The sequence below is a fragment of the Poecilia reticulata genome, chromosome 18, assembly GCF_904066995.2.
Source record: "Poecilia reticulata chromosome 18, P_reticulata-male-v2, whole genome shotgun sequence".
NCBI classification, from domain to species: Eukaryota; Metazoa; Chordata; class Actinopteri; order Cyprinodontiformes; family Poeciliidae; genus Poecilia; species Poecilia reticulata.
The window spans coordinates 1,098,881-1,126,832 of record NC_088847.1 but is presented as its reverse complement, the minus strand read 5'-3'; the positions used below and the strand labels follow the sequence as shown (position 1 = coordinate 1,126,832).

Here is a 27,952-nt window from a genome sequence, read left to right as displayed (position 1 = left end):
AACTAGACTGGATGCATCTGGATTTTATACTGGACCGTACAGCGTTGGGTTGAGTTCTACCTAGAATCTGGATAGGTCAATAAGTCAACCCATGGAGTCAAACACCGCAAAAACACTAAATCTGACCAAGTATTTCTGTAGCGTTTTCAGTGTGAATACCTTAGTTCGCTTGAAACAAGACAATAAACTTTTCAGCAAGAGCTTGTTTGTCAGTAATTGAGTATTGATAGGAAGTACTAGTTCCACTGGCAGAATTTCTCACTCATAACAAGGTATTTTTACAACTAGAAAATGTATATATTTTTACACAGTTCTTCCGCATCCTGACACCATTCTTATTTTTTCTTTGACATTTCACTAACCTTCAACACCATCCAGCCAAGATTATTACGCGAAAATCTGGTTAAAATTGACAGGGATGCAACACTCATCACCTGGATCATTGACTATCTGAAAGACAGACCTCAGTTTGTGAGGTTGCAGAGCTGCACGTCAGACCGTCTAATATGTAACATCGGAGCTCCTCAGAAAACTGTCCTGTCTTCCTTTCTATTCACCACCTACACTGCGGACTTTAAGTACTGTTCCAAACTGTGCCATCTGCAAAAGTACTCAGATGACACAGCTATCATGGGGTGTGTGAAAGGGGGACAGAAGGTGGAGTACAGGACATAGGTGGACAATTTTGTGAAATGGTGCAGAGAGAACCAACTCCTGCTTAATGTAAACAAGACCAAAGAAATGGTTCAGTTTCTGCAACATTTGCTCCCTATCTCCATCTCGGGGGCAGATGTGGAGCAGGTTCAATCATACAAATGCCTTGGTGTTAAATTAGGCTACAAGCTAAAGTGGACTACAAACACTGAGGTGCTGTACAAGAAGGACATGAGCAGACTCTATTTTCTACGGAAAATCAGGTCTTTTAACATCTGCAGTAGGATGTTCTTCATGTTCTCAGTCATCAGTGGCTAATTTCATCTTCAATGCAGTGGTGTGCTGGGGTGCTGCAAAGAAGGTGAAGGACTCAGACATAAACTGATAAGAAAGGCTGAGTCAGTTGTGGGGATCAAGCTGGCTCCACTGGAAGAGGTGATGAGAGACAGAATGTTGAAGAAGATCAGAGCTATTAAGGATAATGTCTTTCATCTGGTGGACAGCCTGAGGAGCAGACGTAGCCAAAGATTACTGCAGCCCAGATGTGCTAAAGGACGCTACAGCAAGTCTTTTCTCCCCAAAGCTATCAGACTTTTAATATATATATTTCTTATTACTTTAGCATAGCACACAATAAAAATTTTAATACATTTTTATTGTGTGCTATGCTGGGACAAACAAACCCCTCCCCCAGGGGATCAATAAAGTATTATCTTAATTACTGTTCTTTCAGAAAAAAGCATTTTTTAAGCGTGTTTACTCCAGTTAACAATTGATCAAATACTATATTAGTTGAAAGATTATATTCTATATAATTGTTTAAGTGTCAAACTTTTCAATAAATGGAACAGAAAGTGATTTTATCTTCCTATTTTCAGACAATAGGTCATTTAATATAGGTTTCAGTTAGAGGGACATTTATGTGGACATTATTAGGAAACTACAACTAACAAGAACAAACTCTTATGATTAATTTAGTAATTGATTAATAATCCACCAACTACTGTTGTAGTCAAGACCACCTAACTCGAGTCCAAGTCGAGACCAAGACCGGCGCCCCACACTACATGACACAATAAAATGTGAAATATCAAAATCGCTTCTTACATTGATCTGAAAGATTCATATTCCAATAAAAACACCTAAATATTCAATGATTAGAGCTGAAATACCTATCATTATCAATTCAAACTCTTCTTCATTCTGCCTTGCTTCCACCACTCGTCTTGTGCCATCCCTAAAGAGATTACGCCCTAAGTGGTTGCTCATATCGTCCATGTCAGAAACCACCACTGTCTGCACCATTAAATATAGCAATTAACACAATGCCCCAACGGTAAACAACGCTCAACTATGAACACTGTGCAAGACGCAACAAGCAAGAAGTAACCAAGCACCAGGAGCTCACCATGACTGTTCTGTATGAAGCCAGGCAGCGCACAGTGCTGCCACCATGACAGGTGACGAAAACGGTCAAAGAGCAATGAACATGCTCTGTGTGCTGTTCCGTTCTTGTGTTTTATTTATTTACTAATTAAATAAATATCAATGTATATAATGGCATAAAATAATAAGAGCTTCTGAAAAGCCGTTCAGAAAAATCGGATCGTTCGTGAATGTCACATCACTGTATTGCAGACTTTGGTCACAGGGTTGTCCCATATATGCAACACGTCAGTCAACACCTCCGCACAATAATTCAGCGCAGTGTGTGACAGCGTTTTTTCATACCAAATGCAATTTGTCCCTGTACAGCTAGCTTTGCTAAGATCATGTTACATTTCTTTGAGCTTCTTTTCTGAGTGACAATAAAAGTTGCACATAGTACCATCGTGAAAGCAGAGCACTGCTGAATTTTCATGTTGCCATAGGATTTTTAATGATTTATGTAGCGGGATTCTGTTACTGACAATTAGACAGAATTTCTAGGCGCAGCCGAGGTGTTGAGAGGATCCGTTTTGGTGGCCTTAGGATCGCATCTCTGCTTTTTGCGGATGATGTGGTCCTGTTGGCTTCATCGGAACGTGATCTGCAGCTCTCACTGGAGCGGTTCGCAGCCGAGTGTGAAGCGGCCGGGATGAGGCTCAGTGCCTCCAAATCCGAGGCCATGGTCTTGAGACGGAAAAGGGTAGAGTGCCTTCTCCGGGTCAGGGGGGTCGTCCTGCCTCAAGTGGAGGAGTTTAAGAATCTGGGGATCTTGTTCACGAATGAGGGAAAAAGGGAGCGGGAGATCGACAGGCGGATTGGGGCAGCGTCTACTGTGAAGTGGACGTTGTACCGGTCCGTCGTGGTGAAGAGAGAGCTGAGCCAAAAAGCGAAGCTCTCGATTTACCGGTCAATCTACGTTCCCACCCTCATCTATGGTCATGAGCTTTGGGTCATGACCGAAAGAACGAGATCACGGGTACAAGCGGCCGAAATGGGTTTCCTCCGCAGGGTGGCTGGGCTCTCCCTTAGAGATAGGGTGAGAAGCTTGGTCATCGGGGAGGGACTCAGAGTAGAGCCGCTGCTCCTCCACGTTGAGAGGAGCCAGTTGAGGTGGCTCGGGCATCTGGTCAGGATGCGTCCTGGACGCCTCCCTGGTGAGGTGTTCCGGGCACGTCCCACCGGGAGGAGGCCTCAGGGAAGACCCAGGACACGCTGGAGGGATTACGTCTCTCGGCTTGGCCTGGGAACGCCTTGGGATTCCCCCGGAGGAGCTGGAAGAAGTGGCTGGGGAGAGGGAAGTCTGGGCCTCCCTTCTGAAGCTGCTGCCCCCGCAACCTGACCCCGGATAAGCGGAAGAAAATGGATGGATGGATGGATGGATGGACAATTAGACAGACTTCTGCCGCACAGAGCATGTGACAAAGTGGTTCAGTTTGTGTTCACCACTTGTCCCTTATTCTTTCTGATTCACTTACTTTCTATATTTGGTTATAATGATTAATTTAAGCATTGTAATTTTGCTTCACTTACTATCCCGGGTTTGTTTGTGTTAGCATTATGTTGCAGGATTCATCTATGTATGTTTAGGTTAAAGTTACTATTTCTGGATTATAGGTTGAATTTGTTTCAAGGTATATTTAAGGTATTTGTTTTCCTTTGTACTCACCATCGTTTGTTCTTGTAGATCTGCAGCAGGGCAGAAGTATGGGAGGGGCCGGCCCAGTACTTCCTGCTTAAATGGATGATGTCTGAGTACCTTGCTGGGTTCAACCAATTACAGGGTTTTCTTTTGTGTATTGCTTTGTTTGTTTTTCTTTAAAGTAACTTTTTGAGTTATCTTGTATTATGTAGTTTGTTTTGCAGACTTCATTATGTAGGAGTTTGTAAATTAGATTTGTAATTTTAGTGTTTCTCCGTTTAGATTTTGTTTGTTTGACCTGTTCCATTGTGGCTGTGTCCAATCAAGCACAGGTGTGGTGCCAATTGGTTATAAAAACAGTGAGCTTTTGGATGCTCAAGAGAGAAAAGAATGAATAAAAGTCATGAGAAGAAACTAAACCAGTGGCTGGTACTGATTTTCTGTTCACCTTCTGACCCTTGTGCCTAAACTACTTTACAGAGCAAACCACTGCACATTGGAGTTATGGGTGCGAGTGAAAGAGGGAGGCGATGTGCGATAGCGGTAACGCACTCTAAAAAGTGTATTTGGGCAGCAGTTCAACTTATGGACTTATTTACATAATTTTTTTTGCGTTCATTTAACTCAAAACTTAAAAATCTTTAACCTAAAGGAACTTTTCACTTTGACTTTACTTAAAACATTTTTTTTAATTTCCTTTATTTAACCATGTAAACCCAATTGAGATCCAGATCTCATTTTCAAGAGGGAGCTGTAATTGAGTTCAATGCCAGTTTCGTATCCTATGTCTGACCAACTCAATTTATTATGATCACCCAACTCAATTCACTAAGTTCTTCCATCTCAATGTGCTAAGTTTTTATAACTTAATTTATAAGGGGGTTTAACATGACAAATTTAAGTCACTCTTACTCAAATCATTTATTTTGTTCTTATAAACATTTAAAATCTCTTTGACTTCATTCTACAGAAAGTCAACTCAAACTTTTATCCATCTCCCTGCCAGACATTCACAATGGTGCAGGGAGATGGATAAGAGCACTTGAAGAAGAGACAGTTGGCAAAATCTTGGCACTTGGAGACATCAAAGCCATTCTTGCAGAAGTTCTTGTAATTCCCACCATGCAGAACGTTTTGAAGAATTATTCCTGGATGCTACAAGAAAGAGCAGATGGGATTGAACTAAATGCATGCCGGACAATGATCTGGGCAGCTTTGAGAGCAGAATTTCCAAACAAAGTGGACCCCTAAGAACTTGAAAGCAGAACCAATTGGTGACTCGGAGAATCCAGCATCCTATGTCGCCAGGCAGTTGAGAAGGTGGAACGAGGAAATGGAGTTTGACGTTGACGAGTACCCAATAATTGCAGGTGTGTTTCGGAAGTCAATGGTGGATGTGATGCCAGACCCAGTGCGCATCAAACTCGAAGAGGTGGTAGCTCTGATGTCTATGCCACACAAGGAATTTCGTGATCATGTGGTACACGCAATAGAAAAATACAGAAAAGATGAACAAAAACTCACTGACCAAGACAAAAATATTCAAAGGAAATTGGCTCAGTTACAGCTTGGAGAATTTCAAGGAAAAAACAAAACTAAGACCCAAACTGCAGTGGTAAGGGGGGACCAACATCCAACCCCAAATGTAGCCAACCTTCCTAACTCAGTGAGTTCAGCGCCACAGATGTATACTCCAGTTCCACAGCTGACTCAGCCTTCCCAACCAGTGGTGAATGTTTATTCACAACCATGGAACTCTCGTCCATTTGTGCCTCGAGGGAGACAGCAAAGAAGCCCTTCATGGCCAAACAGGGGACGAGGCGGTCCACCCAGAGCATCCGGAGCATGCTGGACATGTGATTGTTTTGGACATCGTGCTGACCAGTGCCAGAATGGTGACAACTCATTCCAAAGACGGCCACGTGGCAGAGCCAGACCAGGTCCACCGACAGCCCCATACAATCACCAAGCAGTTCCATATGATCAACAAGGAACTCCATACAATCCTCAAGGAGCCCAATATGATCCACAAGTTCAACAAAATTCACAAGCTCAATACAATCCACCAAATTTCGGATTCTAGGGATGCCCAGAGAGCCCTAGGGGAGAGAGTCAGTACCCAATTCTAACTACACGTGCTGACGATGAACCAATATTGAAAATCCAAATTGAAAACAGAGAAACTCCAATGTTGGTCGATACAGGAGCAGCTTACACTTGTGTGAGTCCAAATTATGCAACGCATCTCCCCATGTCTGATAAATTTGTATCAACAGTAGGGTTCTTGGGAGCAAGACAGTTAATCCAAATGACAGCTCCTGTTCGACTTACGACAAATGACAATGAAATAAAAATACCAATTTTGGTATCTGATCAAACACCGATAAATCTGTTGGGAAGAGATGCTCTATGCAAATTAAAAATAAAAATCTGGTGTTCTCCTCAAGGTGTGTATGTTGAAAAAGAAGGTGTGAATCTTCAAATGTTCATGCAACAACATGAAGCCAAGGTTTATTGGCTAGGAGACATTAATAGCTCTATTGAGGAGGTACTTTCTAAATGGGGACAGTACATTCAAATTCCAGAAGCTAAAAAACCATCTCTAGATTATCATTGCACAATGTAGTATGACATTTCAAAAAGTACAGAATTTGAAGAACAATGGGACAAAGAAACACAAGGTGAAGCGGTGAACCTTGTGTCCCAATACATCATTATTGGGACACAAGGAGCAGCGTTAAACGTACAAATGAATGATTTAATTTCTCAATGGTACAATGTTGCAGAATCTGTACCACACATAACATTGTTTGTAAATAAAAATTTTCATGCCAAAGATCTTGGACAAATGATAAAAATCGCGACACAAATTAAATGGGAACAAACAGAAAGCCCTTTAATTTTCCAATCAGAAGATGCAACAATGATTAAAATAATAAATGAAACCACTATGACAGCAAAACCACAAGTGGTAACAGTGCCAATTAATGACACAGAAGAAGCAAAAGGAAAACATGAGTCGGATGGAAATCCATTACTGCAGGACATGTTAAAGGAAGTTCCTGAATCAGTATGGTCAAAACATGAAACAGATGTGGGATTAGTGAAAGCGCATCAATGCCACGTTGAAAGCAAAGCTTCGGAAAATTTGTGCATCAACTAAACTAAACTGGGTAGATGCTTTGCCACTAGCACTAATGAGCTATCGCATGCAAATGCACAGAAGCACGCATTTAACACCGCATGAAATGCTGACTATGCCTGTGCCACAATGGAGGTTACCTTTCAAGGGACCTCCCCTTGAACAGTTGCAAACTGAGTTGAAAGACTATGTTGAACAACTAACTGCTATCCATAGAGCTATCTATTTGCAGGAAAAATCCAGAAGTCCAGATTCGACGGTGTGGGAACCACCGGTGAAACCTGGCGATTTGGTGTACATCAAGGTGTACAGACGCAGATGGCATGAAGCCCGTTGGGAATGACCTTATGAAGTCAAGAGAGCAACCCCAACGGCTGTCCAAGTAGAAGGAAGTACCACTTGGCATCATTTGACTCATTGCACTAAAGTTCATAATAAAGACAAAGCGAAACTCGAGTTTTACAAGGAAGATGTACAGAAAACTCACATCGATGAGACTGATACTGATAACTATCCAACTGTGGATGTTGGCAGAAGTGGTGAACCGAGCAGCAGCGACGGCAGAGACGAACTTTCACAACCTGCAGCCGACACCACAGGACAAACCGACCACGACGAACCAGAGTGATAAAGAATGGACTCAAAGTCAACCTCCAGGGGGGACAAACGGTGACTCAGAGACGACTGTTCACGACACAAGATCCATATCCAAAGATAAGTACCACACATCTTATAAAAGTCCAGACAAGTACATACCAGTGTTCTTTCCAGTAAGATTCAACTTAGATGTTTCCAGAAAATTGGTTCGTAAAACTAGACATGTGCACTCACAATGGAAATGGACAGCAAGTTTAACAGATGTCAAATTTCAAACTAATTCAGAAACAGAGTATGAAGCCCATGTTAGCTATGCCAACCGAAAACTGTGTGGAAGAGTTCTTAAAAAACAGAGTGAAAGATACATCATGGATCAATGTTTAATCGTTATGTACATTAGAATGGTGGATTTGAAAATAAAGGAGGAACACCGGTAGGTAATACCACAGTTCATTGTAATGCCACTTGGGTTTTATCTTGGTTCAAACATGCTAAGATGACACCAACATTTGTCATAACCCCTATCTGGTATCAAAATCCGAACTATAAAGAACAAAAATGTGTCAATTTAACTAGGACTATTCCCACACTATTTTTTCTTGGTGATCAAACATATCCGATAGCAGACAGTTACTGGATGTGTGGCGATGACGTTTTAATGAACACATTGCCCTTAAAATGGGTAGGCCTTTGCGCCCTTGTTCGAATGAAAGTACCAGTACCCCTAGTGTATGAAGGAGTTAAAGACTTGGTATGAATGCACCGTAATAAAACAAGGCTTCGAAGAAGCCTGGGGGATTATGGGTTAAATGAAGGAGTATATTTGAATCTTATAGGTTAACCAAGAGGAATTCCAAATGAATTCAAGGCGCAACATGAAACCCGCGCAGGGTTTGAATCTATCTTACCTTGGATCACAATTAACAAAAATGTTGATTGGATTAACTATGTTTACTACAACCAACAGAGAATGATCAACTTTACAGTTGAAGGATTTATGGCCCTAGGAGAACAACTCCATGAAACAAGTAGAATGGCAAAACAAAACAGACTAGCATTAGATTGGATCTTGGCCAAAATGGGAGGAGTTTGCCATATGTTCGCTAATGAATGCTGTACATATATCCCTATGAATACTTCGCCAAAAGGTACATTTAGAGCGGTAATGACTAGGTTGATGAAACTGAAATCGGAATTCAAGGAAAATGCAGGAAAGAACACCTGGTCATGGAAAAGTCTGGAGGAAATTTTAGGTAAATGGGGAGCCTTAGCAGCCAAAATAGGAATAACTCTGGCAATAATACTAATTGTTATCTTTCTGCTTGTGTGTTGTGTGATCCCTATTATGAGGAAGTGGATCTTGGGGACTGTATACAGATGGATGACCAAAGACGGTGAACATCAGAAGGACTAAGCACAAGGCCGCCCGGACCAGTGAAACCATGACTAATTCAAAGGACTGCTGAGCTCAAGGACAGTAGATGCTGAACTATATAGATGCTGAACTATATATAGATGCTGAACTATATATACTCGACGGGATATCAAGGTCTAAGAGTTCAAAGGAAATGAAACAGAACTGGGTTGGAATAAAACAGACTCATGGGGAAGATAATGTTAGCATGCACCGTTACACATATTTGGTACACAACTTATATACAATTTATATACAATACAACACGGGTGGCCCACACATAGTTAACACACTAGGAACACGTGTGAATGAACATGAATTGTAAAACAGTATGAGTGAGTGTGAGAGTGCGTGAATGAGCACAAACATCAAGCGACCAACACTTTGATTATTATGATTAGTATTTCAATCACATAATCACTCTGATTATATGTGCACTATGGACACTTCTTCATAATTGTCATCAAGATTATGTATCAATGTTGAAGTATTAGCCATCACCATGAATGTCTGATTTGGTCACTGTGGATCCATGATTGTGTTACATTTGTGCCGTATTAGGGAATATTGGCGGTCGCCCATGGCGAGCGGGGACCATAAGGTAATTTTTCCCTGGAAATAACACAATTCAACAAAAAGGCCAACAGGATTTTTGACCTTATACAAATGGAAGAACAATCATGGAAGCAATGTCCAATTGAGTTAATCAATGTATTGAAATTGTTATATTAGTTACAGTTACTCAAGAAAACAATGTTTACCCCCGCTATTCATTATTCCATTTTTAATTGACTTTCTTATATATTTCTAAGGTTATATACAGAGTTAGGTTCACAGGTAACCATGTAAACTTAGTATAGCAAATAACAAAAACAACTGCTAAGGTTAATTAGGATTCCACTTAAAAGCGGAATAGGGGGGATTATGTTGGAGCTGAAATACCATCTAAGGAGTTGTTTTTGCGAAAGGATTCTCGACAGTTCTCCAGTTCAAACTGACCTAAATTCCTTCCCTTCATTTGCGTACAAAGTGCACAGACGGACTCTGAAGGAATGCGGTCTCGACGGATAGCATTAACAAATTGGTCTGTTGACAGTTCTGAGAAGGAGCAGATGATTAGGTCTGTTGAAATCATGAGGTCTTATGTCCTTATTTGGACTCGTATTAAAGGTCACCCAACAAACACTGGAGAGAAGCAAGCTGAGAGTCTGTTGGCAGAAACAACACCCTTTCTCCATTGGTTGAAACCTTCCAATGAACACTCATGGAGACTTGAGAGTATAAAGACTGTTGAATTTGAGACTGAGGAGAGATTTTTGTTATGGAAGATTTTATGTGTTGAACTGACGAAACTGATTCCGTGGGTGTAATAAATCTCCGGCTCGTCTATGGCCTAGCAGCAAGAACTACGTCTCTGTGTATTATTTTCCTTACTTATATATTTGAGAGTAGCCACCCTTCAATTCCTCAATAGTAGTTCCAAACTAAATATTTTGGGCTGTAAACTTCTTAGTTTGCAGCCCAAATCTTTACAGTGTCCTCTAAATACACTCTGTCGAGGAATCTGGTATGAGCATGTGAGATCTGTCCAGGTATACGCAGAAAAATGGAATAAAGGCCTGAGAAATAACAGTATACCCTAGACAATGATTAACTGATGATTATGAGCGATAGGTGATTATAAAGTGATAATACATGCCAATGAAGTAATGTCTGTAATGAATTATCAAAACATGTATTCTGTACTTTTAATCGAGTGAATGTTATATGAGCGATAGGTGATTATAAAGTGATAATACATGCCAATGAAGTAATGTCTGTAATGAATTATCAAAACATGTATTCTGTACTTTTAATCGAGTGAATGTTATAGTAATGTATAATCTGTACGGACCCTCCGAAGGTTCCAGCTGCCACGTGACCTCGACTCGCTCTGTAAACAAAGGCTCCGTGTGCCTTTACATTTTTTTTTTTATTATTATCCGCTAAAAGAGGCTTTAATCTTTCAAAAACTATTCCGCATAAAGGTTTTGCCCAAAATGTTAAGATTTTAGAGCTATTTAAAAACAGCTGATGAGATTTAAAGGTCCTCGGGCGATGACGCAACTGCCCGGAAAACCCCCGATCAGCTGATCATCACGGCCATTTTATGGCTTCACGAGACAGTGGAAAGACTCTCAGAGTATGGCACAAGATGTCGGCTATGCAAAATCATGACGTATTTTTCGGAACCCGATCTAAATGTGTGCGTAATTTATGCGTTCTCGGCGCGTTCTCGGTGCGCTCTCGGTGCATAAGCACGTGTGGTACACGGGAGTCTGAGCACGTGGAGTTATCTCGGTTCCGTGAGTTCAGTTTTGATTTTTTTATGATAAATCGATCATAGCAGCAGAAACTGGACGATTTAGAGGCTTTTGAACAACAACGGTTTTCCGATTTGCTACGAGTGGAGCTAAATCTTCTGATAGCTGGTGGGATTCGGACGAGGAGGAAGAGGAAGAGCCGGACACAGCTGACAGACTTGATCTCGGTGATGTGTAAGTTTCCCCCCGCAATTTCACACAAAATATTTGATGTTTTGGTTCTATTTATTTATTAATTTCAGTGATTATATGCTTGTAATAACGGCAGGAAGTAAAACCATGTGGTTATTTGTTTACTTATGTTTTACTAAAATATGTTTTATTTACTAGTAAGGATTCATGTTTACTTTGGTTCATTACTTTGTAATAAACCTCTAATTCTTCAAATACTTTATTTTATTTATAGTCGAGTGGAAGCCGAACCATCAAGCTCGGGTGACGCTGAACCTCCCCCCACCTCCCCCACCTCTCATGATTCTTCACCTTCTTTGAGGTAAGATGTCCATTTTTTGGTGGTGATGGTGGTGGTGGATTTTCAAAATTGTTTATTTGCTCTTTTAAATTATTCAAAAAGTATTTTTGACTGTTTTATCTTGTTTCAATAAAAGTTTTCTATTTGGAGTCAAAGAAAGAGCTTTCACATCATCATTATTATACATATTACACTGTGCATAATGGTACATTTTGCATATAAATGGGGTAAATGTCATGACCAATGGTTATATTATATGTAGAAAGTGTCATTAGATGGTAATAAGCTATTTAATTTTAACAAACCCCAGTATTGATGTAAAAAACACATTTGGCACAGTTTGGTGACATTTTGGATAAATGTGCCAAAATGGCCTCTCCGCCTAAGAAATTTCTCACTAATACCATTCTAAAATAAATATGATTCATCTGATTGAGTCCAAATTTGGTATACTTTTACACAACATTTAGATTTAAAAGTCTGTACTACTTTTTTGTGTTACAAATACTATTTTGGTAGTGTTTTCAATGTTTATTTCAAAGAAAATTTTGGCGAGGTTCAAAAAAATGCAAAATATTTTGTATTTTGTCCCTAATATTTCAGGCAGGGTCAAAGCTACAATGGTGCTGACACCAGAAAACCATTCTATGACATCTTACCTTTACAGAGGTACCAAAAGTTTCTTATTAAATCTAATAGCTGTGAGGCTATAAGTGATTTACTTTTGTGTGTTTTTGTCAGGCGGAAATTTATTTATACCCCTTAGGGTGTAAGAGGTTAATCAGTTGATTTTATTATATTATGGGAAACTGAAGGTTATACTTCTGAGTTAACAACAATTAGCATAATTATGTATGGTTATCATTTATTACTGGAATCACAAAGGCTGAGGAGAGAGGAGAGGAAAAAAGCAAAAAACTCTTCTCACTGAGTGAGAGGTGGGGGCGAGATTGGAGCCAGATGGCCGGTGAGTAATAGGCCTTGGGAAAGTCAGGCCGCCCGGTCTTGCAGAACGTCAGGATGATAAGGCAGATAGGCGGGTTCCAAGTCAGGCAGCCCGGCCTTGCAGGATGTCAGGATGATGTAGGGAAAATAGGCGGGTTCCATAGAAACACAGTGCATAAATACTGATGGTCGAGAGAAAAAGATCGTACTTCGTCTCCGGCGCAGAAGAGGAGCCAGCAAAGGGAAGCAGACTAAAGGCCAGCAGAGGACTACACTCGGGACCGAGGAAAAAGGCTCAAAGACTTCACGCCGATAACAAGGGACAAGTTCCACCGGCCACCAACTCCGGTTCCAGATTCGACCGATTCCTCTGCTTCTACCCAACGCTCTCTAAAATCATCGCAGCCGACTTGGAAAAGGGACGGAGGTCTTTTAAAGATAAAGAGTCTGCACGTTTAATGGAAAGCGTGAGTCTTCTCTCCGCTTCTCTTCATTAAAGAGGACCTTGCTCCGGCTGGACAAGGACTCTGTCCAAGGACATCTAACAGATTACAGCTGCCAAGACCAAGGACCATCGGGTATGAGTCGACCTGCTTCCCCCAAAAGCCTCGCTCAGTGAATTTAGTGAAATAGGTTAGGGATAAGAACAAGGATAGGATGTGAATGATCCTAGTTGATTTCATCATAACTTTGTTTCTTTTATAACTCTTGGAAATTTAATCTGTTGTCATATGCCCCTGCTAAAGCCTGCTTAATAAAATTATAATCCTAAAAATTCTAATGAGAATTGTGAACAGTGAGTTTAATTGTGTCAGTCTTAATTATTGTTGGTTCTCCTAATTGTGGTAAAGTTAACATACATGATTCTAGAGAATGGATGGCTTTGTGTTTTCCTCTGGTGAGTGTTAAAATAATGACCCTGGGACTTAAATCTAAGTCACTAAATTTAATCTAGCCGTTAACAAGTGCCGTTATTTTAGGAGAGGAGCTACCGTTAACAGGAGTGGTTGTAGGGGTTATGTCGCTGTGAGGGCTACTCAGCGGATTGCTCTTCAACTGCAAAGGGTCATAACTTCTGGATCGAAGGTAGTCAGAGCTAGACGAGTCCTTTCCGACCCCAGTTTAAACAGATAATTCTCCACAAACTATCTCTAGGGTAAGACTCGAGTTTCTGGGGGTTTTCCGGACCTGTTAGACAGAGAACTGGGCAGTAGTGAGTCCAAAGAGTTGTGAGGAGTGGGCGGGACTTACTATTGGGTAGTAACAGACAACTCTAACTTAAAAGTTACAAATCTTTTCCTTAAATGACCTTTTTATTTTGAATTTATCTCTTTACTTTAACTTTACTTGAAATAATTACGTTCAATACCATATTTGTATCCCACGTCTGACACCATGACTCAAGCTTACCAGGGACTGATTCCCTGGTAAGTGACCGTGGCTCTGTGGGTAGAGTAGTCGTCTTGTGATCGGAAGGTTGTAGGTTTGATTCCAGCTTCCTCCTGCCACATGTCGATGTGCCCCTGGGCAAGGCACCTCTGCGTATTGGTGTATAAATGTGTGAGCGTTTGTGAGTGCGAATGGGTGAATGTGACTCTAGTTTAAAGTGCTTTGAGTGGTCAAAATGACTGGATAAGTAAACTAAATGATTTGAGTAAGACTGACTTAAATCTGTTACCTTAAACATCCATCCATCCATCCATTTTCTGTACACCCTTGTCCCTTAATGGGGTCGGGAGGGTTGCTGGTGTCTATCTCTAGCTAACGTTCCGGGCGAGAGGCGGGGTCACCCTGGACAGGTTGTCAGTCTGTCGCAGGACAACACAGAGACACACAGGACAAACAACCATGTACACACACACTCACACCTAGGGACAATTTAGACAGACCAATTAACCTGACAGTCATATTTTTGGACTATGGGAGGAAACCGGAGTACCCGGAGAAAACCCACCATGCACAGGGAGAACATGCAAACTCCATGCAGAAAGACCGGGGTCAGGAATCAAACCCAGAACCTTCTTGCTGCAAGGCAACAGCTCTACCAACTGCGCCACTGTGCAGCTTAAACATACTTAATTTGTTAATTTTTTTAAACAAATTTATTGAGTTGGATGATTATAATATATTGAATTGGTTAAACTTAATAAATTACGTTGGATAAACTTAATTGAATTGCTTGTTACCCATAGAAGCAATTCAATTAAGTTGGTTCAACTATTTTCTTTTTAGAGTGCAGAAACACTTAATTAGTAAGTCGCGTTACTGCTTGGATTTTAGTCTGCATGTTTTGCATCCAGCGAAAACTAAGATGTTAACGAATAAACTGGACAATATGCTGGCAATTTTGTGATATTTCCACAGTTGTAGTCTTGACCAGTCTTGAAATAAAATTCTGAGTTCTCAACGCCCGAGACCGAGACAAGACGGAAACCAAGTGTGGTCAAGCCCGAGACCATCAAAAAGTCGAGACCGGTCTTTAGACCAAGATCGGTCTCGAGTACTACAACACTACCACCAACATCATTGGCTAATGATCAAGCTTATCTTTTTACAGTACAACATGCAGCAGCTGCAATATGGAGCTCACACACCAGCTTCCTTTCACTTTAATAAAAACGAATACTGAGACTAAAGTTTCAGACCAGGAGTCCAAGTCAAGTACTTAGGGCACAAATTTAAGTCAAGTCTAAAATGATTTAGTTTCCAACGCAAGCATGACTCAGATTCTTAAAATAAGGTTAGAAATGGTTTCATTCTTCAAAAAATATGCTTTTATGTCTTGATGAAATTCTGGTTTCACTGTTAATACAAACTTTTATAAAATCACATACCTCTACTTTCTCTTAAGTATATAGTGACAGCATAATGTTGTATTATCTCAGAAACACTGTTGAAGAAATGGACCAAAAGGCCTCATGTTTTCTAGCATTTCTAGTTTTGATTGGAGCAGAGTGCCATTTTCACTACATATACACATCCCTCTGTTTAAAAAAAAGGATGGGATGTGCAGCTCACCAGGAGAAACGGGCCCTTTGCAGCCCAGTCCCTGGAGCTCCCTGAGCCATACTCCTTCCCAGCTAGAACTAGCAGCGGGACACCGGACTGCTTGTATCTCTCGGCTGCATCAAAAACGTCAAGCTGCAAGAAAAAAGGAACCATCACAACAGAAAGAAGCCAAAATCAAAGATGATTTTGTTAAATTTGATCTTTTTAGTGTAAAAAAAGACATGTAACAAATTAGTTCTGTTGTAATTTTAGTATAGAACTGGTTTAGAGTCAGACCGTGTCTCCAGTAGGAAGGTGAATGGTTTGGGGTGCCTGCTTGTCAAGGAACTTGTTAAAGAGGCGGATGTTGGCAAACGTCCCTCTGGCCATGACTGCATCGTTACCTCTCCGAGAGCCATACGAGTTGTACTCTCTAGGAGTCAGACTGTCAAAACACAAACAGTTAGGCAGAAACTAGAAACCACAGAACTCAATCCAAGCAGGACAAAGATTAAAAGAGCTAATGATGCTAATGATTTTAGGATTCTAAAAGTGCAAACATGACAGTTTGCAGATAACCCACCCTCTCTCAGTGAGGTAGCGTGCTGCAGCGCTGTTCCTGGCAATGTTTCCCGCAGGAGATATGTGGTCTGTTGTGACAGAGTCACCCAGGTTCAGCAGAACGTAGGCATCTTTTATAGACTCAGGAGGCGACAGCTTCATGGTCTGAATAAAGCCCAGGAGATACAGGTCAGAGCTCAGACCACACAGCAACGCCTGATGTTTTAAAAGTGACTTATTATTATGTTTCCTTAACAGGATCCATGATTAGTTGTAACAGTAGACTTTATTTTAGAAATATTTATTTTAAATGTAAAACCAGTACAATGTTGTTTTTACAATACTGTAGGTTGTTTCGTTTTTATACATTTTAATTCATTGTCCCACAAATGTTGCCATGTTGTTCATGGTGCACTGCATTCTGGGTAAATGACGTCTCTAGGTCTGACTGCGCTAGCTCCATCCAGCCAAATCAGACAAGAGTAACATCTTTAAGCCTTTTCAATTTGAACCAGAGTGCATTGAAATCGATGGGAATGTAGAAATCACAATGAAGATGAGAAGGAACAAACAGAGGAAGAGAACAGAGTTGGCCACAGGAGCTGGTGTTTTGCTGCTGCAGCCACTTTCAGCTTCATAAATGTAACAATGAATGACATATACCCCTGGTCAAATTGTGTGATCCAGTAAGTAATTCTACAGCTCTGTGTTTGGTCCAATAACAGCTGTTTTTCGCTCTGGTGGCAGCGGGGTTTAGGCACTTTGTGGATAAAAACTGTTGGCAAGGCATTTATTTTTAGCTCATTAAGGTAAACGTCACCTATTAGAGTCAGTTTTTGTCGTACAAATGACTCAAAATCTTCTGGAGAGAAATGTTGAGGGAACAAATGTAGATCCTTCGGAAGTTGTTCGGCTCTCTTGCATTGCTTTAATTATAGCAAACAGTGACACAGTGTGGCATTATCTAAAATTACAACAGGCAAACACAATATGATAAACAACTACTCAGGTAAAGTTAGCCTTCCTGTGTTTACAGAACGGACCCAACAGCGTCAGCCCAGCTGTGCCTGATGATTTGTGATGTTATTTTCTGGAGGTTTTTGAAATGGCTAATTTCCAGACACCAAAATTAACTTATTGCTAAAGACAGACAGGGTAGTTTTTAGCATTTGTGCTGCTTTTAGAAGCTGTAGAAACCCAAATGGAAATGTAAAAATGTGCAAAATGGAAATTTTACACAATAAGTCCCAAAGAGGTTTTGTACAGCAGCAGAGCAGTGAAGTCTGGAGTGCCAGGTTCTGATGGTGAAAGGTGAGTCTTTGCCAATGTGAATCTGACTCTTTGTTAGGCACATTTGCACGTCACATAACAGTTGCACATTTACAAAATGGAAATGTGTTCCACTTATAGAAAAAAAAACATTCAGTGGCTTCAATTCAAATTCAAATTTTAATTAAATTTTGTTGTTGGTTATAAAGTTTTAGTGGCTGTTCTCGCCACACATTCTGGGCAGAACTTTTTTCTTACGTGGGGTCAGACAATATGAAAGTGGTGCACTACAGTAGAGAACTACAGAGTTCTCTATATCACTGAGAGACAGTTTATTTCCATGTCTTTGGTTGCACCAAAAGGCTGTTGCAATTTACTCTATGTGTTAATATTTGAGGAGGTGCATAGTTAAGCTTCCTTACCAATCCATCAAAAAATGGTGGTGACTTGATGTAGGTTGATTTATCATCCCAGGTGTACAACTTATCAGAAGGAGCCACCAGAGAGTTCCAACGATCATTCACTTTCTGCAATAAAAAAAATATATTTTTAGACCCTAAAGGTTTGGATTGTTTTTTTACAGTATATTTACTAGAAATGCATTTGATAGCACCTCAATTTTGTCATAGACTTCTTTGAACATTGATGGAATGACAAATGTTCTCTCCACTGCCCGAATCTCATCTCGAGTCGGCCAGATATCCCTGAGGAAGATTTGTCTGCCTTCTGAGTTAACAGCTGCATTGGAGAAGAGGAAGGATGACATTTAGAGAATTATTTGAATTTGATGTTTTAGCTATTTATATGATAAAAGTAAAAATCTCTGAGGTCAACTGAAAACCCCCCAGCAATGTTGAGCTGTATATTGGGTTATTCTTGGTATATTGGGACAAACTATGACATTCAAATTCCAGCTAATTAATGAGTCATTTGGAATAGTCACAAAGTAACACTTGGGATTATCTTTTTAAAGGTTAATTCTGTTACATCATGATAATCCCAATTGTGCAACTTCATCTTTTATATCCACCAAACCTTACCAAATGTGAAAGTAAAGTGTAATTCAGGTCCAGTGCATTGAAAAGTAAAAGTTTTCAATACAGGCGCTCCAATTGCAGTTTTCTGGCTAATCATCAACCTTGAAAGAACCTGACCTGCCGATATCGATTGTTTTGTCTGAAAAGTTGTTAAGTTGGCAACAGTGACTTACTATGACAACTGACAACTATTGCTAACCCTGCTGGGCGGGACAGTCAGTCCTCTCACTGCAGAGCAGAAGAAGACAGTGGCTGGTTTTCAGATCTTTGTGGAGGGAAATGATATCAGCGGATAAGATTGGGTTCTCATGTAAGCATCAGCCAATCTCCCAAAATTAACAAAATCGACACCCATAGTTTTCAATTTGATTAATATCAATAGAATATCGAATATCAATAAAATCAAATAGGAATAAAAATGAACTTGCCAGAGTGTATGCTACAATTATGTACAGCTTTATGTTGGTCTATCACATAAGTTCAATAAAATTCATTCATATTTGTGGTCATTATGTGACCATGAAGAAATGGTTGGGCACTACAGTCACATGCAAGCAATCAGATCTGCTTATCAGCGCAAACTCTGATAAATATTGGCTAAAGTACAAAGTACACACTGTACTTTGTATAAAATTCACTGACAGAAAGCCAGATCTCCACTGGCTTAAAGTCCATTTCATCACAGCTTTGAACCATTTGACCTTTTAACTCAGGCATTTTCAATAGGTTCTGAGACCAGCAGCATTATGTTCATTGTTTTAGGTAATGTCAAATAGAAGGGCTATCCCATAATGCCAATGTTAACTTTAAAGTTACATTTTGGACAAAGTCACCTAAAATCTTCAAGAGATTATAGCCATTTTAAAGAAGCAGGTATGTTGTTGTCTCATTATAAAAACTATACTCTGTGATGAGGTAGGGATAAGACTGGAAGCTGATATATCTTTACAGATGATCTTATCTTTTATCCTAATGCTGATCTAAACACCCATAGAATAAGGAGACCCTACCTAACATTTTGTTTTGCTGCTAAGTAGCAGCATAACTCACCAATAGGTTCCTTCTCAAAGTCTATCCTCACTGTGCCAGCTATTGCATAAGCTATAACGAGTGGTGGCGAAGCCAGATAGTTAGCTCTGGTGTTGGGGTGGACTCGCCCTTCAAAGTTTCTGTTTCCAGACAGGACCCCTGCAGCAACCAGATCCCCCTGAAACACAAACAAGTGTTGGATCTCACATTACAAAGAAAATAAAGAAAAATCAGATCTACCATAATAAAAGGTGATGGAAGATATAGGGGGTGGATTAGCAGTGCTTGTGAATAACAGATGGTGTAAACTTAGTTGTTGCTAAGCTGCAGACACAAAGTATTAAGGCAATATTTACAATCACCTATCTACTACACTTCCAACATATGAAAATAAGAAGTATGAAAATATAATCAAAGGAAGCTGAAAAAGCTCTGCTTAGTTTTTTAGGCTGGAGACTGGGATGCACTCTTGTCAACCAGATAGAAATGATTTCAATGCTGTGACAGGGCCCATCCACAAGGGGAAATTTTTTATGACATTGTGAAGTTTTTAACCATTTTTACTTATTGTCCTCATGGAAACACCAGTGGCAGCTGTGCATTTGGTACCTGGGCCTTCAGTGGGAGCTTACCAATTTAATCCACCACTATAATGTTACAAGTATGCAAGCCACCAATACTACAGTAAACAAAAAGCGCAATGTAACAAAGTCTAGTATACAAAGGAAGCCCTGGTATCAACATCAGTATGTTGAGAACCGCCAGTCTATAGGCTTATCCTCGACTTTTTAACATGTCTGATTTGCAGCGATGTAGCAGCAAAACTCCGCCTTCCCCAGTCTGACTTTCAAGCCTGCTGCTGAAATGTGTTATTCAAACCAAGTGACCACATGGATCCTAACTAATTGTACTGTATGCGAATAAACACAGAGAGAAGACTGGTCAGACCTTATGTCGATTTCCTTATGATATATTTTTTCTATGATTTTACTACAAAAAGCTGTTCATAAGGGGGTTACATATTTTACGCATTATTTTGTGCTATTTTAAATGATTATCACTTCAACTTTTAGAGTTATTTTTTAAATGCCCATCTAGGGACAAGTGCTGTGAATTAGCTGTTGCTATTGCACCATGATGCAAACATGGGACTGCTGTTTTAATCAGTTTGTCTATGTCGATATGTGTCTGTCCCTATCAAATAAACTTTATAATAACTATTTATTCATCAATTAGCCTAATAATTAATTATGAGCATTTTTTTTGCCTATTGAGAGTGAATAGTATTATTTAAGAAAGAAATCCAGTAAGGACAACTTCAAACCTCTACACTAAAACCAACTGTGGCAAAAAAAGAGAAAAAATAAAGCACATAATACTCACTCAGCTGCTAATTATTTCTTTATACACAAACTCCATCCTCCTCTCTTTACGCATGAAAACTTAAATGACCATCATAGAGCTAATATCTTCATTTCAGTTCCATCAATAAGTCCTTTTATGGCTTGTTCTTTGTTGTATTCTTGGCAAATCCCAGCCATTCCCTCTATAATGCTTCTCAGAAGATGTAATGGTACTGCTCACGACAGACACTCTCCAGTCTATACAATGTCCAGCCCTTTAGAAAAAGTTTGTCCTAAAAATGGATTTTTAATGACTTCTGAAATCATATCAATTTCTCCATCTCCATCAGCCATTGTATGTCAAATAAAAACAAATTCATACATATTAATATGAGAAGCGCAGGCTGCTGATGAGTGCTGCTTTGCCAGCAAAACTTTGGGCTGAGAGTTTTGCTCTAACCCTCAAATCAGATCTACCAGGCATTTCAGCAGGCCTTGGAAGGCGAATCTAAAAGCCGATTGGTTTAAAGAACAGTTCTACTATGGCAAGTAGTTTTAACATAAATTCAGTTTTACCGGCCTTACATTCCAGGTATCTCAAATTATTTTATGACCAGACATTTCAGTGATTTAAGATATCTCTAATTACATTCTAACTAGATTTAATGTCGTCAGATTTACCATTGATTTGCATGGAGATTTCAATTCAAGATATCCACAATGAATTACTGGCCATCTTTTGGATAGGAGATTTGTAGTTTTGACTAGTGAAATTTAAATTACAGTTATATTACAAGCAAGTCCGGATTTTAGCATGGGCTTACTGGGTCTCCATCCCAGGGCCCCAGAGCTTTGGGGCCCCCGAATGATACGTTGTATTTTTGTGAATGAATAAGGTCAGAATGCCTTAATTTTATCACTGACTAAGAAAATTTTGACGGTGTTGTTGAAAAACTGTCTGATTTGTTCTGGCAAACATCCATCATGAATGCTTAATTATTTTTGGTCCAAATTTGAAGTGTCTTTAGCATTGGGGAGGAGCATCAAGGAGTAATTTCTCACGATGACAGTGGAGCGCAGGAACGGAAAAAAAGAACGCGACAGAGAAGTGGTGAAGAAAATATTCAAGCTAAACCTCACATTGGATATGGAACAGAACCACCGTCTCAAAACGTTAGCCTTGCTCTACGGTCCCCACCAGAACCGGGAGCTGTGTCCGATCTGGTGCTTAATGAGTCAGAGGTGGTGGAGCGTTCGGGTTCGGGCGTTCAGCCTGAGCAAGAAGCAGGGAGCTGTCAAAATATGGATGTTAATTTTAAAGCATCGGAACAGGTTTACAAAAAAATCAAATGTCTCCTCTCCAGTCAGATATCGCTCTGAAAGCCAGCTCCAAGTGGTGAGAACATCCAAACACAGGCTGATTTATTCTCCTTCCACCGCGGCTGTGTTTTGCCTTGAATGTCGTATTTTAAACGATGCTAAAAGTCAGTGGTGCTTTGAAACGGGCTTCTGTGACTGGAAACACGCAAGAGATCTATTTAAAGAGCAAGAACACAGCCAAAGTCAAAGAAAAGCAATGTGACTGTTCTTGCACGTGCTTAACGCGAAGTTAAAAGAGCGCAACGGGCTTTAGCAGCGGCGGGAGGAACTGTCCTTCCGCTACAGGCAAAGGGCAAAGTGTACAAAATAGTGCCGTGACCACCCCGACACCAGCTAAAATCCAGTTGCCACGGAATAAAGAGTTTGACCAGGTTTGGCTGTCAGAGGGAAAATACTCATCTTGGCTATGAGCTTGGTAAGGTAATAAACCTGATAATTAGAAAGATTCAGTTGATAAAAATTGAAAGAGGGAGGGAGACAGATGAAAAAAAAAATTGGAATGAAGAAGGATAAATACATACAATATACATAGGATGAATAGACAATACTGCCCAGTTTTTCTTCCTTAGAAATGTTCTGTTGAAAATGTAGACATATTCAAGACCTGGGGCTGTATAATTAAATCGATTCTACAATATTTATCTATTTTTTCCCCCTTCGGAAGATATTGATTTTTCATCTGCGAGTATTGATACATTAAACCATAACGGTCTATAGGCTTATCCTCGACTTTTTAACATGTCTGATTTGCAGCGATGTAGCAGCAAAACTCCGCCTTCCCCAGTCTGACTTTCAACTTGTGCTTAAAATGCACATTATTAACTACACACCAGTTTTTAAATTGTGTTAATAGGCCTAGTAAAACCGGAATTATGCTAAAATAAGTAAACCATATTTTCCGAATGTCAGAGAAATGTCAAAACTGGCTTTTCCGGTTATGTGAAAGGGAATGAACTTCCAAACGTAAAAACCGAAGAGCAACATCACATTCCTTTGTTTTTAGAAATTTCACATCTTCAACAAATAATTATGGGCAGTATTTTGTTGCTGAGAAACAACGTAAAGCTGCACAAGTAACCGTGAAAGAGAAGCGAAATGGAGTAGTGGTGCAAACGGAGTAGTTGCAAATAAAGTGAGATCGCGACATTCATGCAAAGTTTGAATATTGGTTTCAATTGGTCTCCAATTGACCAATTGAAACCAATCTAATCTAATTGGTTTCAATTTGTCTCCAATTGAAACCACTAAGCTAATTTGTTTTTAGATTGGTGGTTTCTGTTCTGTATATAAAGAATTACCTGAAGAATGAAAGATAAAGGTAAAGGTAATTTTATTTATATAGCACATTTTCAGCAACAAGGCAATACAAAGTGCTTTACAGGAATTAAAAGGAAATACAAACAAAATAATAAATCAAAGGAAAGAGCATAAAAAAGAGAAAAATAATCTTTTATGTTGATCTAAAGCAGTGGTCCCCAAACTACGACCCGCCTCCACATTTGGTCCGGCCCCCTGAACAATACCAGAGAGTGTTTTGATTTTTTTTCATATACCGTATTTTCCAGACTATAAGCCGCTACTTTTTTCCTAAGCTTTGAACCATGCAGCTTATATGTGTATTTTTCTTCAACCACCAGGGGGCTGTTTAGCAGGAAGTGAATCATTGGAAGTCAAAATTGGAAATAAAAGAAGAAAGCGCCCATTAAAACGGAATTAGGTTTTAATAGGAAATTGAAATTTGAGAATGTTCTTGATCAGTTAAATAGCATTGAGAGGAAAAATATTTTTCGTTTTTTTAAATAATACTGGGATCATTATGAGAATTTGAGGTATTAGGATACAATAGAAGGCAGTAGTGCAACAATAATGGATGCAAGCTGCCATTGAAATCTAAAGAAGCAGAAGAAAGCACCCACACAGCAAATTCAAAAGTGTTAAATGTTTTGGTGTTAGACTTTGTGCAAAAGCAGAGTTAATTTTACTCTAATAGAGTCACATTCTGTTTATGTAACTCTGGGGTGTATATTACTAGTAGTTAAAATCCAGTGTTAAAACAAAGTGTTTCCTTATCAAATCTAGAGGTGTTAAAATAGAATCAATAACTCTTTACTTCTTAACTCTGAACTCCTGCAGCGACTATAGGAGTTAATTCACTGACTCCGCCCCAGAATCACAGATTCCTACCGAAGCGAAGCGACAGAAGCCAAGTCATTTCAGGACTATTTACTTTCCACATGTCTGAGGTGTTTACCACGCTTGGTAAGTCATTTTTTCTGAGATGGTTTATAACTATAATTTTGAGTTGAGCTCAACCTGTATGATAGACGTCACGTTCGCCACACGGCTCGGTGTTAGCATATTTAGCTTAGCATGCCAAATGTTAGTGGAGTATAAGTGTTGGAAAAAATCAAGCCGGTGAACATTCAGTCAAATTATTGGCTAATTTGAACAGATCTGTAATAATCTGGAGTGTGTTTTTTCATGATGTTGAACGTCAGATTTATCAACCTTTCTGATATTTTTTTCCTTTGAAAAAATGTAAAAGGTTTTTTCACGTTGAGAGCATTATTCCCACTGTTGTCTTATATACATTTTACAGCATGTTTTAATCCTTTTATTGCCTTTTTGTATATATTAGAACCAGTCTGGTTGAGGATGAATCTCCAGTCGTCAGCCTAACCTCCCCCTCCCTCACCCTCCATGGATTCTTTGAAGATTCAAGCTCCAAAAATGATTTTGTAAGTATAAATATCTCTGAAACTCTACATTTCTGTAATGGAGGCTTGTTGTTAGAGTTGTAGTAAAAATGTATTCCTTCGTTCCATTTCTCATTGTTATGTTTTTGTTTGTTATGATCCAGAGATCAACACTGGCTGTCCTACTCAGAGACTGAAGACTGTCTGATGCAGTAGAGGAGCATGTTGGTGTCTCTGACCAAACGTCATGAACAGAACAACAACCTGAAGACAATCTGTTAGTGAGTGGACATCTCTTTGGTGGAGTCAGAGATGAACTGTCTCTTATCAACAGAAACATAAAGTGGATCAGAAATGATGGATCTGATTATCAGGTTGGTCTGTTATGTAATGTACATATCTGGTAATCTACCTGTTAAAAGAAAATGTATTCTATCATATCACATGAACTGCATTGCATTGATACAGGCTTTACTTTTTCCACAATTTCATGCATATGGTATTGAAGAAAAATGTATTAAGCATACTGCAGTTTGTATTGCACAGCTGATATGTCAGACCTTTTAATAAGCAATATGTGAATGAAAGCGACATGTGAAACATGCACATTATTCAATGTTGTAATATGTTTTGTAATTATGGTGCACGTTTTGAAATAAATGCATTTGAGAAAATCATTGCCTCTTTAATAAATGTTTATTTGCCAAATAATTTTTAAAAGTTCAAAACAATAAAGTACCTATTTAATATTAATTACAAATAACTCTTAAGAAGTTAAATAAGTACTCTGTGAGAGTTAATATTAAGATCTAACACTGAATTAGTGTTAGTGAATGTTAAATTATTAACTCCAGCAGATTTGTTATTTGACACTTTATAAGAGTTAAGGTACTAACTCTCCAAAAAGAGTTACCTTAACATTTTCTGGTGTGGACCCATATAGACACTTTAAATCAAATCTGACAGTGTTAATCTGGGCCTCCTGGATTTGCTGTGTACCTGCACATTGGATTGATTGGGTACCACTTTGCCCTGAGGGTGGATTTTACATGTGACCTGTGGTTTAATAATAATAATAATAATAATAATAATAATACATTTTATTTGTAGGCGCCTTTCTGGACACCCAAGATCACGTTGATATAAAAGCAAGCAAATTATAAAATACATACCGGTAATCAGTGGTGGGAAGTAACGAAGTACAAGTACGTCGTTACTGTACTTAAGTACAATTTTCGTGTATCTGTACTTTACTTAAGTAGATTTAATAATGGATACTTTCTACTTTTACTCCACTAAATTTTACAGTAAGTATCTGTACTTTCTACTTCACTACATTTCTACAAAACTATCGCGTTACTCGTTACATCCAAGTCGCATTGTGTTTTTTTTTTTCCGTTAAAATGTGAAGTTCAGGGTCTTAAGGTGGCGCCGTAAAATCAGAGCAATGTGACTTAGTGTCTGTTGTCACCCATCGTCTCCACCTTTACTCGCACGCGGAGCTCCAAGACATGCGCAGTGGTTTCCTCTGAGCGTCAGTAATATAATAGTACGGAAGCGCTGCATAAATCATAAGATATGGCGACAAGTAAAATCAGCAGCGCTTCGCTTTCACAGACGGTGGGGACTTCGTCCAATTTTTAACATCACTTGGAAGGAAAGCTTAAAGAAAGGTAAGATCTGTGGACGTGATGCTAGCAAAGCTAGCTGTATTGACTGAGACACATGTTGCATCTGCGATGACTGACATGTCGCAGATATGGGACAACGCTGTGACCAAAGTGCAATATTGTAATATGACATTCATGGACGATCCGATTCTTCTGGACGGATCTTGACTAAGTCCTATAGTGCTGAAGCCTCAGTGAGAGCCGTTCTTTGTTCTTGTAATGCTCTGTGTACACTGCAGTAGCCATTTTATTTCATTAAAATATTTTTATATTTAATTGGTGAATAAATAAAACAAGAACGTAATGTTACGGCCCTGGGCCTTAAGGGCTGGGCTGCAGGTGTTGCTTTTGTCTGTCCTTGTGCTCCTCCCCTTTACAGGTGCTGCTGATCGGGTTGATTGGGAGTGTAGAGTACTTAAACCTGGCTGTCTCCATCTTCTGGTGGCCTTCGGCGTCCACTCTGCCGCTTGACGCTTGTGGTGTTTTGTTGCCAGGCCTCAGCTCCCCTCCGTTTTTGCACATTTGTGTTTGTCTTTGTTTTGGCACTTCAACACTTCCATATACACTTATACAACACATCCAAGCATTTGCATTACACCACTGATACGGATATCCACAATCCATTGTTTTTGTTAATAAACATTCATTTTTCTACACTTTAACCCCTGCATGGTCTCCCGTTTTTGTTATGACATTGAGCCAGTCATAACAATTGGGGGCTCGTCAAACGGTTCTGTCGGTTATGTTCGGTTCGGTAAGTTTGGCTTTTCTTACCATGTTAATTGAATTACGTTCTTGTTTGTGAGCGCTTTTGTCGCATTGGTCAAGTGTTTGTTAGCGTTCGGCTCTGGGACGCTAATTTCAATGCGTTTAATTGGTGACGGGGGAATCCCGTGACGCAAGTGTCCTTATTTGGACTTTTGCGCTCTTGGGGGATATGCAGGTGGTTTAGATGAAGTGCGGTGCATTTTGTTGGAGCGGGATGCTTGTCCATGGATTTGAGTTTAGCGATAGGGAAGTGGCAAGTTTTTAAATGTGCGCTAATAAAACGTTTTGAGCAGGTGTCCCCTTGTAGGCTTTAGCGGCGTTTCCCAACAGGGGTTTCACCGCGTTCTTTACTAGTGTGGAGGTTCGGCGGGTAGAGCTTCCCTCTTCCCCTTTCCCTTCATCGGCTCGGGAGCATTCCGTGGTTTCGAGGGGGTGACAGCCTGCTGGTCGCCTTTATCGTACCACTGGTTTCTAAATGCATAAAAACCCATCGCCACGCCTCACGAAGACTAGGGTTGAGTTTGTAAGCTTCTTCGCTAGGCAGTTAGCGGGGACAC

At 39.8% G+C, this 27,952-nt stretch overlaps 1 protein-coding gene and 1 long non-coding RNA gene across 2 annotated transcripts in view; one reads left to right on the top strand and one right to left on the bottom strand.

The window, feature by feature from the left end:
- The window catches only part of aco1 (aconitase 1, soluble), a 72,756-nt gene that overhangs the window by 6,118 nt on the left and 38,686 nt on the right, over positions 1-27,952 (bottom strand). Inside the window, exons 14-19 of the mRNA XM_008434831.2 lie at positions 19,560-19,716; positions 18,086-18,210; positions 17,895-17,999; positions 16,226-16,368; positions 15,940-16,087; positions 15,673-15,795 (exon numbers count right to left, since the gene is read on the bottom strand). Coding sequence (XP_008433053.1) covers positions 15,673-15,795; positions 15,940-16,087; positions 16,226-16,368; positions 17,895-17,999; positions 18,086-18,210; positions 19,560-19,716 — 801 coding nt within the window. The remainder of the gene's footprint in view (positions 1-15,672; positions 15,796-15,939; positions 16,088-16,225; positions 16,369-17,894; positions 18,000-18,085; positions 18,211-19,559; positions 19,717-27,952) is intronic.
- On the top strand, positions 11,286-12,381 carry LOC145548530 (uncharacterized). Its single transcript, XR_014084539.1, has 3 exons — positions 11,286-11,411; positions 11,644-11,730; positions 12,313-12,381. It is a non-coding gene; the product is annotated as an uncharacterized LOC145548530 (long non-coding RNA).